This window comes from Naegleria lovaniensis (genome assembly GCF_003324165.1).
Source record: "Naegleria lovaniensis strain ATCC 30569 chromosome Unknown tig037, whole genome shotgun sequence".
In the NCBI taxonomy this organism is placed as follows: Eukaryota; Heterolobosea; class Eutetramitea; order Acrasida; family Naegleriidae; genus Naegleria; species Naegleria lovaniensis.
The window spans coordinates 348,130-361,610 of NW_025407859.1; the positions used below are offsets into that span (position 1 = coordinate 348,130).

The window sequence follows — 13,481 nt, forward strand, 5'->3', positions numbered from 1 at the left end:
CTCAAAAGAATGATAAAAGAAAAAAATGAGCCAAAATGACAACTCAAATGAAGAGGCTGCTGTTTCGGAGCTCAATGTTGTCGACGAAAATAATAATCAACAAGCTATGAATTATTCATCTTCACCTGAAATGACTGAAAATATTAGGAATCATGATGAACAGCCAGTTTTGGACCGATCACAATATTATGAAAATCAAAAGAACAAAAATTCTGCCATTCCCGATCAATATTTGACATTATTATTGAATCATTATCAAACAAAAGATTGTCCATCATCATCAGATAGCAATGAATACTTTTCGTTAAAATATGAAAAATCATTGGACGAATTATTTACCAAATATAACGTATTGAAATATTTAATTGATAGACATGCAAAGGAATGTGATGGTACCGTGAAATATTTTCAATTTCAAGCTACATCGAATAGAGACAACAAGTTGACGACATTCCATCAGATCACAAGCCGTGGAAAACCAGGAGTATGTGGAGTAAACGGGAAAAGTGGAAAGGATGGCCGATTTGGATCAAAGTAAGTCGAGCAATGCGATTCACAATGAAATATTAATGGCACAACATTCAACTTTCACAAGTGGTAAAACGGGAGTTATTGCAGGATATAAAGATTTGAATGAAAGAGAATTCATAGATCGAAGAAGATTAAACGGATGTGACGGAGAGGATGGAACAGAAGGGCAAGACGGAGGAAATGGTTCTCATGGTGAAGATGCCTCTGACATTTATCTGAAGGTTTCTCTTGTGGACGATCATTTATTGAAAATGAGTGGAAGTATTGAAGTGGAAATTAATAACAGTATGGAGCAAGTTTCAATATTGGTCGACTCACGAGGTGGAGACGGAGGACGCGGAGGCAATGGTATGTATCCTTATGAAAAATATGAACATATGAAACATCAATGAAAAAATGTTTCAACAATTAATGAAATAGGCGGGCATGGTGGTAACGGAGGTGAGTGAAATATTTCTACAACTCTTGTTTGTTAATTACTTTTCACCAAACTTGTTAGGTAATGGAGGAAGTGGAGCAAATAATGAAAATGGAAGAGGTGGAGATGGTGGTAATGGTGGAAAAGGAGCCAACTCTGGAAGAGGGTAAGTGGCACAACTAACAACATTACGTATTCATATAGTTATTACTTTCAGCGGAAATGGAGGCAATAGTGGTCAAGGTGGAAATGTGGTTATTGAGTCTAGTAACAGCGTATGTAATTTCATCTAGATTCATTCATAGATCTGATCTTATTGAAATTTTTATTCATCTTTTAGGAATGTTTTATATTATTTAAAGCTCTGACAAGTTGCGGAAAACCAGGAGAGGCAGGATTTAATGGAAGACCTGGTATAGGTGGATTTGGAGGCAATGCTGGATGCGGACGATTAGACGATCAACGATACAACGGAAAGAATGGGTTTGTATCAAATAATTAAGTATTATATCTCATAACTGTTTGTAATCAATGCTACATTTCAATATAACGACGTCACAATGCATAATGACCAGAGCATCTGGAGCTGATGGCACATCTCCTCCTGTTTCACAAAACGGCTCTTCACGCTCAAGCGGAAAGCATTTATTTATTGTAACAGACGAGAATGGCAATGTGATCGAATATAGCGATGACATATTTAACATTGCTGTGAAGGACTTTGCAGTTTATGCAATGGTTGATGACGGCATCTTCTCTCCAGGAGAACCTTGCTATTTGTCAGATATAGTTATTGAAAACAATGGAAAGCTCACTCTTCCACCAATGAAAGCCAAACTCTCGTTTCCAAGCATTTCTTCACAAGAGACACTTCTACCACGCCTTCGGCCAGGGGAGAGAGCTACCATTCGTGATAAGTTTAATTTCAAAATCAGTTCAGAATCGGTCATGACAATTAGCTCACAAGTAACAGTGCTGGGACGAAAACTCTCAAATGATGGATGTCTAGAAAAATCAATTCCTTGTGGATTGCCAATTGTGTTGAACAATCTCGAATATCCAAATACTCTTGGAAGAACACAATCATGTACATGTCGATTCGATGTGAGAAACGTGAGCATTTCGAAATTTGGTCAAAAGAAGAAAAGATCGGCCAAGGTCAGAGTCTCCATGATTGACCCACATTTAAAGACAAGAATTGTTCGATCGATTGCTACCAATGTTGAAGCATTCAGAGATCATTTTGAAGAGACTCTAGATGTAGATCCTGGTGACACACAAGACGTTACCTTTGATATTGTGGTCGACGATAAGGCATCGTTCTTTGTAGACAAGCTCTGGAAAATTGAACTTTACGTATTGTATGAAAATGAGACCGAGTATTGCATGATTCATTCTCGATCTAATAGTATTCAAATCACTCCACACTACATTGAATCAAGTTCCAACGAATTTGATTTACTCTTTGTCATGCATCCATCGATGAGAAAGAACGAATTTTTAAAATATCAAAGTATTATAGATGGATTAGGATTGAATTGCAATTATTGGGACATTTCTAAACAAAACGGATTTAGTAGAGTGAATGGAACAAACGAAAAACAATCAACTAAATGGCTGAAGGCATTCTCTGGAAAGGTCATCATGTTTCCATTAGTATCTGAATCTGGTGAGACCATTTCACGTCTTTCAAGGCACAAGCCAACCACGTCACTCTCTGAAATTGAAAATGATTTTATTCTCGTGTCACAAGAGGGCGACCTGATTCGAGGATCCATCGACGTCGATTCACAACGGCAACCAAGTTCTCGTCATTCAGGAGAAACCACTTCACAGCATGTTGATCAAAAACAGATAGAGGAAGAATACAAACGACAGCAAGAAAAACTTTGTGAAGAACTTTTTAGTTTTATTGACACACAAGATATTATTTCACATATTAGTAATGGTGATTCTGGATTTATTGTTGTGAATGGACCAGAATCTACAGCAATCATTAATCATTTATTTTCATGTGCTACTCAGGTAGAAATTGATGAGAAATCACTCTCGTATGGCTTGAGCGTATTTTCCACACCAACCGAAGATGCCTTTTTGAAAAAGTGTAATGAATTTATTTCAAAATTAAGAGAACAACACCCTAGCAAACTGTTTAGACTAAATACCACTAATTTCAATGTACAGAAAAAGGGCTTCACAAAAACAAAGTTAGGAGACGCCAGTTACCGCTCTCTAGCACCTATGAGCTGCATTGATAGGTATGTAAATCCAGTTTGAAAAGATCTTTCAACAAGTATTTCGTTGTCAACCTCTTAATAGATTGTACATTTTACCAAATTTTGGAAACCTCGAAGATGAAAAGATTCATATTCACAAGACAGTCACATTCTACACAAATTCCAAGTTCTTTTCAATTTTCTTCACCCTGCTCTGTTCATTATCTGTACAACGAAAACTACAAATATTAACAGAGAGTTACAGCGATACAATTATATCTCATGCTGAAAATTGGACGTTCAGATATCATGAAGATCAGCGAGAAGAATACCGACTGTATGACTTGTTGACCTCTGCTCTATTCTATGATCTCATTCAAGAATGTATGTACCTATTTTCAAACTGCAGTATTATCGTTAATATTCAAACTTCACACCTTTGTTTTCCTGGTGAGGGATGAAAATAGTTTTCTTCAAAGATTTGGGTTTGAATCGACTTCATGAAATGGTCAAGGTTGTCTCTAATAATTTACTTGATTTTGCATTTCAAGACAGTATTTACATGTTGTGGAATATTATTCAACGATTAGAACGAGCCAAGTTATGGAAATCATCATCTTGGAGCAAATTACAGAACCTTGTTGGAAAGCGAACTGAATTAATGAATGTGAAAAAAGGCATGCACACTCTATTGTTTGAAGGGAAAATGGAACAAAACGTAAATCATTTATTGGAAATTAAGCAAGATGCTGAGAACTTTTCTGATCCACTTCGAATCTTTTTGAAAGAAAACATTTTCGTTCAACCACTATTGTCGGACGAGTTGAAGTATTGCTTCATGGAAGAGTTTAAGGGAGTGGAAGACAAACCAGTGACAATGAATAACAAATAATTTCAATGTGACAACACTCATGTTTGGATATAACTGATCACAAGAATATTAATTCACTGGACATTTTTTTCTTGCCACAAAGTCTAAACAATTTCCATGCACTTGGAAATGCAAAATTTCCAAACCTTGTTGCATCAACTTTTCCAAAACAAATTCCTTTGTGTACACAGCCACAAGTATTCCTTTTTCGATACCCCATCGATTGATTCGCTCTGCAATCTGTTTGAAAGGCCATATTCCAGTTGGCACAAGTAAAACATTTCCAGTCAACGTTCCAATTGCTGACGTCGTCGATTCGTGAGTGGTTGAATTTTGACTGCAGCTGTATGGTTTCAGCACCCGAACCATTTCTTTCAAAGACCCTTCAAAATCTGGTAAGCAATGCATGGAGTTGGCAATATTCACACTTTCAAAATGGTCATCAGGGAAGGGCATGTGAGCGGCATCCACACGTAAGAACTCAAAAGTAGTCGTGGTGTCATTACCACTACTAGTATCATTATTGCCTGAACGAAAACGATGTTTCGCTCCTTCCAACATGTTCTCAGCGTAATCAATGCCAACCACATGTTGAAGACTGGGCATTCCTTTTCGGGTTCTCCAATTGAGAATCATTTTCAACAACGTTCCTGTACCACATGCAACTTCTAAATGATGAGATCCCATATGAGAACCAAAGAATTTCAATTGATGCCACAGCGTACTTCGATATGCAAACGTAAGAATACAGAAACCTCGAACATCGTACCACCATGGCTCAGAATTGTATGCTTTGTTGATATCTTCTACGCTTTTAGATGCATGAGGCGAAACGTGATTATGGTTTGTTCCGACTTCTTGTTCATTTTCAGTCATCGAGCTTTGGGTGTGTTTGGGTTTTTTTGCGTGTGAAAAGCACCAGAACTAAGCGTCAGGAAGGATAGTAATTTCATTTGACCGTGATCACCTTCCAGTTTGTTTACTAGAAGCAAGAGATGGTAATAACAGTGAATGAAACCAACCTTGGTGTTTATTCATACGAAATTTCTTTCATGAGCATTCTATTGTTAATAAAGTCGACAATGTTTTGTTGTTCTTTGGTGACAAGATTTGTCTTGTTTGTCATTTCTAAGAAAATTGCCTTATCTCTCTGCTTGGTGTTAAGTGTGAGGTCAAGATTCACCAATAATTGAGAGACAAATGTTTCCAATCGTTGTAAATGAGAATCAAACAACAATCCATATGTTTCTAAGGCTGCAACTTCTTTTTTAAAGTCATTCCTAAATTGACCAAGTGCCTTTTTCTCGAGCTTTACCTTGTCAAAACCAAAATACATGAATGCATAAACGTAGCAGGAGCGCAATAATCTTCTGGAACGAATTACAGTCTTTAACGTTGAGTTTAAGAATTTAAAGTCGTCGTCAGAGAAAATCGTATACTCGGTGTGAATCCTTGTGTTATCAATTAAGAGTTGATAATGTTGTGATGTCTTTTGCTCATCCAACCAATCTCGATGCTTTTTCCATAGTTGAGAAATTTTATGGTATAAGGTTTCGACAATAGAAAATTCAAATTCAACGTGATCCAGGTCCACATTCTTAATATCATGTTTCATACATTCTTCATAATCATGTCTATACCCTGTAAAGTCACCTCCACTATAAAGTCAATTCATTACATAATAATCTTGCAAAAAGTGTTACAATTGAAAACATACCATCGATAGCAAAATTCGTTACCGCATACACAGTTAATGTGATCGCATCCTACATTCTTAAAAACATAAGTTTTGCATTTGGGACACTGCTGACAACTCTTTTTGATCAGTTGCATAGATGCTGTCTCATTCTTAACATCATCAATAAACTTGGCATATACACTGCAAGGGCAAGGAAAATGTGGCTCCTTGTCACAGTGGAAGCAACACTCTTCTCCACATTTACATTGTACATAGAATAAATTCTCGTCACAGAGCTTCTTGATGACACGTCCGCATTTTGGATTCGGACACCACTTCAAACGAAAGTGATCTGCAACATAGGAATCCACTTTGGCCTTGTAAAATCGATTGATCAGCTCTGCATCCTTGCCTTGATCCAAGAAAGACATCATGTAGGTTTCAGTCAATACGGATTTACAACCATACGCCATACACTTGATATTTAAATGATTAAAGGAATTTTCTGTTACAAAAGTGGAAATGTAATCCTTCCAACAATTATAACAAAAGGTGTGACCGCACATATCGTAAGAGAATAACTTGACATCATCTGAATAACATGCATCACACATGCCAATTTGATTCTGATCTCCACTCACATCATTGCTCAATCCACATTTTTCAAGCAAGTAGCTCATTCCATATTCACCATAATCTCTAATTAATTTTTCTGAATTCCATCGATAATGTTTCAACAATACTTCCACAAAAATTGTACTTTTCAGTTGAATCGTTTCCGCCACTTGTTTCACTTCAACTTCTTGATCTTGTAACAATTCTTTAAATCCAAGAATTTTAAAGTACTGCTTTGGAGCTTTTTCTTCCTTTTCAGTCCTTGTTGGCTCTTCAACTACAAACGCAGAATCATCTCCAAAATCTTCTTCATAAATCATTTCTTCATCATAGACTTGTTCTTCCTCGAGATCTTGATCATCATAACATTCCTCTTCTTCCTCATCATGTTCCGACAATTCCTTGCTTTCTTCATGATCCACCAAAGACTCTGCCGCATTCTCATCCAACACTTCTATATTCTGAGAATCACAATACAATAAGACCTTTTCAATTGCCAAACTCTCATCAAGATCACTCTCAATCACTGCTTGATGCAAGACTTGTAAATTCACTTCGGGAAACATGGCATTCAACGACAAGACCATTTCCCGAATACGTTCTTTACGATGAGACATTTTTTTAATTTATTCTTGGAAACGAATGATCATGTTAATAATTATTGCAATTTTGAAAATGCAACCCTGGCTATTGTTCAAATTCATGAAAGATTTGCATTCATTTGATAAATAATAACAATATTTATTTACACTTTCATTACGTACAAGGTAATGAGAGTCGACGAGAGAGATTTAAAACCATCAAGATGAAAACTCTAGAGTTGTTCATCAATTCACTCTTAGGAAAGGCCAATTCAAAGATTTGTCAAAAAATTGTAACAACCACGATTGTGGAGAGAGGTATGTCATGGACATTTGGTTTTCAAAAACCTAGTGAGAGACAAATGCCACATCCAACTTGATAGTTGATGAACATCATCATGATTGGCACACTAAAGATTCAAATTATTCCATGATTGGTTCTTGTTCAGCATCATTGGAATCGACTTGATCCTCAATGGTAGCATCTTGATATTGTTGATATTCACTCACCAAATCAGTCAAATTGGATTCAGCTTCAGTAAATTCCATTTCATCCATTCCTTGATCAATATAGGTATGAAGGAAAGCCTTTCTCTTGTACATTTGTTGGAATTGAGTACCAATTCTCTTAAAGACTTCTTGAATGGCAGTCGAGTTACCAATAAAAGTACCAGAAATCTTTTGACCGACTGGAGCAACATCACACACTGAGGATTTGATATTGTTTGGAATCCATTCGACAAAGTTTTGAGAGAACTTTCGTTGCATGTTGACCATTTGATCATCAATTTCCTTAGTGGACAAATCTGGACCTCTGAAAATAGCACTAGCAGCCAAATACTTGCCCATGGTTGGATCGCAAGCAGCCATCATGTTCTTCTTGTTGAACATTTGAGAAGTCAATTCAGAAACAGTCATGGCATGATATTGTTGTGAGGAAACAGCAGCCAATGGAGCAGTTCCAACCACAAAGAAGTGCAAACGAGGGAATGGAATCAAATTGACAGCCAATTTTCTCAAATCAGAATTCAATTGTCCAGGGAATCTCAATGAACAAGTGACACCAGACATGACACCAGCAACAAGTGAATTCAAATCAGCAAAGGATGGAGATGGCATCTTCAAAGTCTTGGTACAGATATCAAAGAGAGCTTCATTGTCCAAACAAAACACTTCATCAGCAGCTTCAATCAATTGATGCAAACTCAAAGTAGCATTGTATGGTTCAACCACAGCATCTGACATTTTAGGAGATGGCAAGACAGAGAAGGCAGCAAGCATTCGATCAGGATAATCTTCCTTCAATTTGGACAAGAGTAAAGTACCTAAACCAGAACCAGTACCTCCTCCAAGAGAATGAGTCAATTGGAATCCTTGTAAAGCTTCACATTGTTCAACTTCCTTTCTCAACACATCCATAATTTGATCAGCAAGTTCAGCACCTTCAGTGTAGTGTCCCTTGGCCCAATTGTTACCAGCACTTCCTTCGGAGGCAATAAAGTTGTCTGGTCTGAAGAGAGTTCCATTCTTGGAGGATTTTACATTATCCAAAACAGAGGATTCTAAATCAACCAAAACACTTCTTGGTACGTAGCGGTTGTTTTGGGTTTCAGAGAAGTAGACACTCAAGTTTTCCTTGAGCACAGAGTTAGTACCGGTGAATTCACCTTCAGTGTTGAGACAATGCTCGTTACGGATGGTTTCCCAGAAGGCTTGACCGATTTGGTTACCACATTGACCGACGGAGATGGATACGATTTCTCTCATTTTGTGATGATGGTAGTGGGGTGATGATTATTCGTTAAGAATAGTCGTTAGTGTGAAATTTGTTTGTTTTTTTTTGTTGAAGAATGTTGTTTGGCAAGTGACAGGCCTGGCTTTTGTTTGGTTGGCTCGTTGTGAATTTTAGGTTTTGGCGCTATTTAGATTTCAAATTTTGGCGGTAACACCAACGTTCATCTAACGCGGGAGAAGTTTTATAACGGTTGAAATTCCCACCCAACCTTTACTCGTTCATTTACAAATCCAAGTGTTCAAAACAAATCGAGTGGCTCGACCCAATAACAGTGAGAGGTGGTGCAGAGCATTTGTTGCATGATGGTACTGTGGCCACTTCGTTGTTCTTATAGTGTTGCGATGGAACCGCATTTGTGAAACTCCAACTTGCTAATAGAGAGGGTTGGGGATGAGCACAAATCATTTCTTCCTCTACTTGCTGAGCATTCAACTCTTTGCTGTAAATATTAACTTCGGAAATGTCTCCAACAAACGTATAACAATTACAAGAATAGTTCATGGAGCTTCCAGGCCACCTATCACACAACCCACTTCCAATTTGTCCGTGATAGAGCTTGTGAGTATGGTGATCAAAAGTGCCATGATCAGGCATGGTTGTACCAACAACCTTTCCATTGAAATACAATGTGGATTTGTTCTTGGACTGCGTTAAGGCCACATGCTGCCACTTGTCATCTGTGAGTATTCCTGAAAATTCCATAAATTGTGCTCCCCAAAATCCAGCTCGTAGCGTTAAAGTATTGGTAACATATATAACCGGCACAAAAGCAGTACCGACAGAGAATGGTGAATTTTGAACTCCAAATAACACTCCACCGGTTGAATGAGAGTGCAATTTAAACCACATGCTAATCGTGATGCTTTTGTTTGTAATTAAATCAGCTATGGTTTTCACCAGTGATGTGTTCATTAATGCAGCATTCTTGGTATTTTCAGTAATGTGCATGTAAAATAATTTTGAACGAATTGCTGATGGTGATAATCTTAATATTTTCCGTACAACACTCTCCTTTTTAAATTTACTGAATGTGGTTGTTGTCTTGAGAGGAGAATTAATAAAGAGATCATCGTCGTCAATAAAGTCTCCATCCACTAATTTACATTGTTGATCGTTTTTGATCATGTCAATACGAAGAGAGGATGACGATAGGTTGTTACCATCATCATTCCGAATGAACATGTAATAAAAATCATGAACAAGCTTTTCCGAAGCATTTTTCCAAACAATGTTCATAAAAGTTTCATCCTGCATAATGCAATCATACCAACTCCTACAAACGAGGCATAATTTGAAAATTTCTTTCGCAGATAATTTGCTCAAAATCTCGCATAATAATTCAGTGGGTAGAAGGCCCAGAATTCTGCGATCTGATTTTTGCTTCATTTTTTTGGAAATTGATCATGCAAGTAAGGTTGCAAGATGATAGTCTCTGACGTTCTTGTTTTATTTAATTTTTTCATCAATGTCTTCCTTGTCAATTTCTTCAATTTCAGTTTGGAAGTACTTTCTAATTTGCTCGAGAACCTCTTCATCACTTCTTGATCTCACCAAGTTGATGGCATAACCCTTCTTACCAAATCTTGCTGTTCTACCAATACGATGCAAGTAGGTTGCGTAGTCTGGTTCTTGCTTTTTAGTTCGATCTTCTTGAAACATGATAGGCAAGTCATAGTTAATGACGTGTGTAACAGTAGAAATGTCCAATCCACGAGAGAAAACGTTTGTGGTAATCAAAATCTTGGCTTTTCCTTTTCTAAAGTCACCCAAAACTCTCTTTCTTTCAGCAATTTCCATGTTGGCATGTGTGACACTGACAGTGAAATCTCTCTGTTTAAGAATTTCTCCCAACTTGTCAGCATAGGCCTTTTGGTTGACGAAAATGATACTTTGACCAATCTTTAGGGTTTCATAAATATTTTGAATGAGCTTAATTTTTTCTTCTTCATCTTTACATCTGACTGCAAATTGTTTCATTTGCTTGAGGGTGAGCTTTTCCTTTGGAATGAGAATTGACTTTACAGGTGGTGGAACAATCTTTTCAGCAAATTCTAAAATCTTTTTTTCCTTTTCAGCTGAATTTTCCTCTTCTTTTTTACCTTGGTTTCCGTCATCTTCTTCTTGGTAGGTGGCTGAAAAGAGTAAAACTCGGCATTGCTTTGGAAGGGCCCCTTTAATCATCATGGCTTGATCTTTCAATTGTTGACTTTCTAACATTTGGTCTGCCTCATCCAAAACGAACAACTTGATAGCAGAGACAGGAATGTTTTTTCGTCTTATCAACTCTTCAACTTTTCCTGGGGTACCAATCACAATTTGGTGAGTAATAGCACCGCTGAATCGATCTCCTTTGGAAACCAATAAGGATTTAATTTTTGTGTGTTGTCCTAGTTCGTTCACAACATCATGAATTTGAGTGGCTAATTCAAAAGTTGGACAAATACAAATGGCTTGTGGTGCTGCGATGCTTTCGTCAACATGTTGAAGCATACCCAAGCCAAAACAAGCAGTCTTACCGGTACCACTTTGAGATTGTGCAATCAAGTTGATGGACTGCTCGAGAATGATAGGAAGAGTTTTAGCTTGAATATTGGATGGTTCTTTGAATCCGGTAGAATAAATACCCTGCAAAAGCTCTGGTTTTAGTTTCATGCTTTCGAAGGTAGTTTGTTCGCTATAGAGTGGATTGTTTGGATCATGTTGTTGCTCGGTAAGATCCACAGCTACGAGTGTTGTCATTCATATTTCAAAGCCACGATAATGTCATGATGTAATGTCATGAACATCATGTTGTCAATCAACACGAGTATTGAAGGTAAGCCACATCGTGATGATGATCGTATTTTTGGTATGTGTATATTAAATACAACAACAACCATTTTCATGAAAAGTGTACATTGTATCATCATCATCAATGACACATGTAAATACATTGGAATTTGTTTCCAAATCCATTTGAAATTTGTATCATCATCATCACGAAATCATCATTCGCATAAAAGACCAAAATCCATTTAATCCACAGGCACCAAAATCCCAACGCACCGATACACCTGAATTACCAAACCTACGAACCAACACCTACCAGTAACAGAGGATGAAGGGATAACGACGCTATCTGCCCAATTATCACCTTCCTTCAAGGTCATATTTTTAATTTCCTTCTCAATATCTGATGTTGAACTCATTTTTTTTGGATTTGAAGTCTTGTTGTTCTTGCCTTTGAATGTTTTTATGAAAGTTTAGTTGAAGGTGAAGTGTAACTTATGAAATTTCATCTTCTTTGAATGCTCTCATCGTGAATGGTTTTATTCAATAATTTTTTACAGGTTTCCATGTAAAATGTTGAGCTCGTGTTTGTAGCTGATGATCCGAGAAAACTCCCAGCGACTCCGAAAAAAAACGATTCAATTCTCTAGGTGCAGATTTTTTCATTTTCCGTCCTATTATCGCTCAATTGTACATTCTAGAAAGATTTTCATTTGCGATATTGCACCTCCTTCTTTCTCTTGTTTTCATTCTCTTTGATTTTCATTTTCTAACACACACTTAAAAAAACAATAATGGCTCCTCCGAGTTTGGGCAGATTTTTATTTGCTGCTGTCATCTTGATGATGATGATATCCATAGTTTTGGTATCGGCCGATGATGATAACAATATTCTGAATATTCCTCCTTATAAAGAATATCATGTTGATTTGGAATTTTTACAACAAAGTCAGAGTTCTTGCACGACCTATGTGTTTCCAGGAGTTGCCTATTGCAATTTTATCTTTAATCAATATATTACTGTAGATATGCCTCCAATGAATCCATCTGATAAGCAAGGTAGGTTGAGAATTGAGCTCATTGTTATTTATGATAATTGAAAATAATGAAATTGAATGACCACAATAATTTCACACGTGTCATCCTATGATTCCCAAAATAATTTCATCTCGTTTCACTATTTGTCGTGCAACCAAATGCCACCACAACGCCATTCTATAGGATCCGATGGTGTTCAAGTGTTCATGACACCAAAACTTCCAGTTTCATCCATTCCATCCTACAAGTATCTCGCTCCAAAGCACATGAATTATCACAACGGTACTCAAGTTGAAAACATTTTCGATGTGGAACCAGAAATTATTACCTATGACAATTCTGTTAATCCTCCTGTCAAACTTTCACAACTCAAATTTAACTATTACAAGAATTTTACAAACCCACAACGATTTGAAATTTCCATTCAAGTCATGGGAATGATCAAATATTTGACAAATAGTACTGTGAGAGATTCTGGAAATCGTACAGAAATTAATACTCTTGAATTTCCGCTCATCAATAATTATACTGTTCCATTTATTAATGAGAGTGGTGTTGTGGCATCTATTCACTTCCCTTATCAGGGCCTTAAAAGCTCAGGAATTAATGTCGTTTCTCCATCCAAGTATAAGATTCATGCAATTAATGGAACTTTGATTTATCTTATTGAGCAATCAGCTGAAGAAATTTTGAAGGATGGAGTCATGTCACCATTCAGTGTGAGATTTTTATCCCAATATCCACAATGTGATGTCATGTTGACACCTACAATTGCCATGTGGGCCACTACAGGAACCATTTCTGTTTTAACACTTCTTGTAGTTTCCATTAAGGGAGTGATTCAAATATTCCAAACAAAGAGTAGAAGGGACGGATACAATCCTCAGACTGACTATTAAGAACATGTATGTGAGAAACCTCACAGAATTTATTTATTGAATAAAAAGAAAATTATATTCCAATTCATTG

General features: G+C 36.9%; 7 protein-coding genes across 7 annotated transcripts; 2 read left to right on the plus strand and 5 right to left on the minus strand.

Annotated features, from left to right (window-relative positions):
• Positions 1 to 25: 25 nt before the first annotated feature.
• On the plus strand, positions 26 to 4,057 carry C9374_009181 (uncharacterized protein; the record flags this gene model as incomplete). Its single annotated transcript, XM_044699340.1, has 9 exons — positions 26 to 534; positions 596 to 879; positions 952 to 972; positions 1,031 to 1,115; positions 1,167 to 1,224; positions 1,290 to 1,432; positions 1,525 to 3,207; positions 3,269 to 3,549; positions 3,633 to 4,057. The coding sequence occupies 9 exons, from the start codon at positions 26 to 28 to the stop codon at positions 4,055 to 4,057; spliced, it is 3,489 nt and encodes a 1,162-aa protein (XP_044544927.1).
• Positions 4,058 to 4,105: 48 nt separating this feature from the next.
• C9374_009182 (uncharacterized protein) lies at positions 4,106 to 4,912 on the minus strand (the record flags this gene model as incomplete). The annotated part of the gene is made up of 1 exon (XM_044699341.1): positions 4,106 to 4,912. The coding sequence occupies one exon, from the start codon at positions 4,910 to 4,912 to the stop codon at positions 4,106 to 4,108; it is 807 nt and encodes a 268-aa protein (XP_044544928.1).
• A 154-nt stretch (positions 4,913 to 5,066) lies between these two features.
• C9374_009183 (uncharacterized protein) lies at positions 5,067 to 6,946 on the minus strand (the record flags this gene model as incomplete). The annotated part of the gene is made up of 2 exons (XM_044699342.1): positions 5,067 to 5,694; positions 5,754 to 6,946. The coding sequence occupies 2 exons, from the start codon at positions 6,944 to 6,946 to the stop codon at positions 5,067 to 5,069; spliced, it is 1,821 nt and encodes a 606-aa protein (XP_044544929.1).
• A 387-nt stretch (positions 6,947 to 7,333) lies between these two features.
• Positions 7,334 to 8,677, minus strand: C9374_009184 (uncharacterized protein; the record flags this gene model as incomplete). The annotated part of the gene is made up of 1 exon (XM_044699343.1): positions 7,334 to 8,677. One exon carries the CDS (start codon positions 8,675 to 8,677, stop codon positions 7,334 to 7,336), a length of 1,344 nt encoding a protein of 447 aa, XP_044544930.1.
• A 250-nt stretch (positions 8,678 to 8,927) lies between these two features.
• On the minus strand, positions 8,928 to 10,091 carry C9374_009185 (uncharacterized protein; the record flags this gene model as incomplete). The annotated part of the gene is made up of 1 exon (XM_044699344.1): positions 8,928 to 10,091. One exon carries the CDS (start codon positions 10,089 to 10,091, stop codon positions 8,928 to 8,930), a length of 1,164 nt encoding a protein of 387 aa, XP_044544931.1.
• A 60-nt stretch (positions 10,092 to 10,151) lies between these two features.
• On the minus strand, positions 10,152 to 11,893 carry C9374_009186 (uncharacterized protein; the record flags this gene model as incomplete). Its single annotated transcript, XM_044699345.1, has 2 exons — positions 10,152 to 11,428; positions 11,791 to 11,893. The coding sequence occupies 2 exons, from the start codon at positions 11,891 to 11,893 to the stop codon at positions 10,152 to 10,154; spliced, it is 1,380 nt and encodes a 459-aa protein (XP_044544932.1).
• A 375-nt stretch (positions 11,894 to 12,268) lies between these two features.
• Positions 12,269 to 13,411, plus strand: C9374_009187 (uncharacterized protein; the record flags this gene model as incomplete). Its single annotated transcript, XM_044699346.1, has 2 exons — positions 12,269 to 12,533; positions 12,696 to 13,411. 2 exons carry the CDS (start codon positions 12,269 to 12,271, stop codon positions 13,409 to 13,411), a joined length of 981 nt encoding a protein of 326 aa, XP_044544933.1.
• Positions 13,412 to 13,481: the final 70 nt, after the last annotated feature.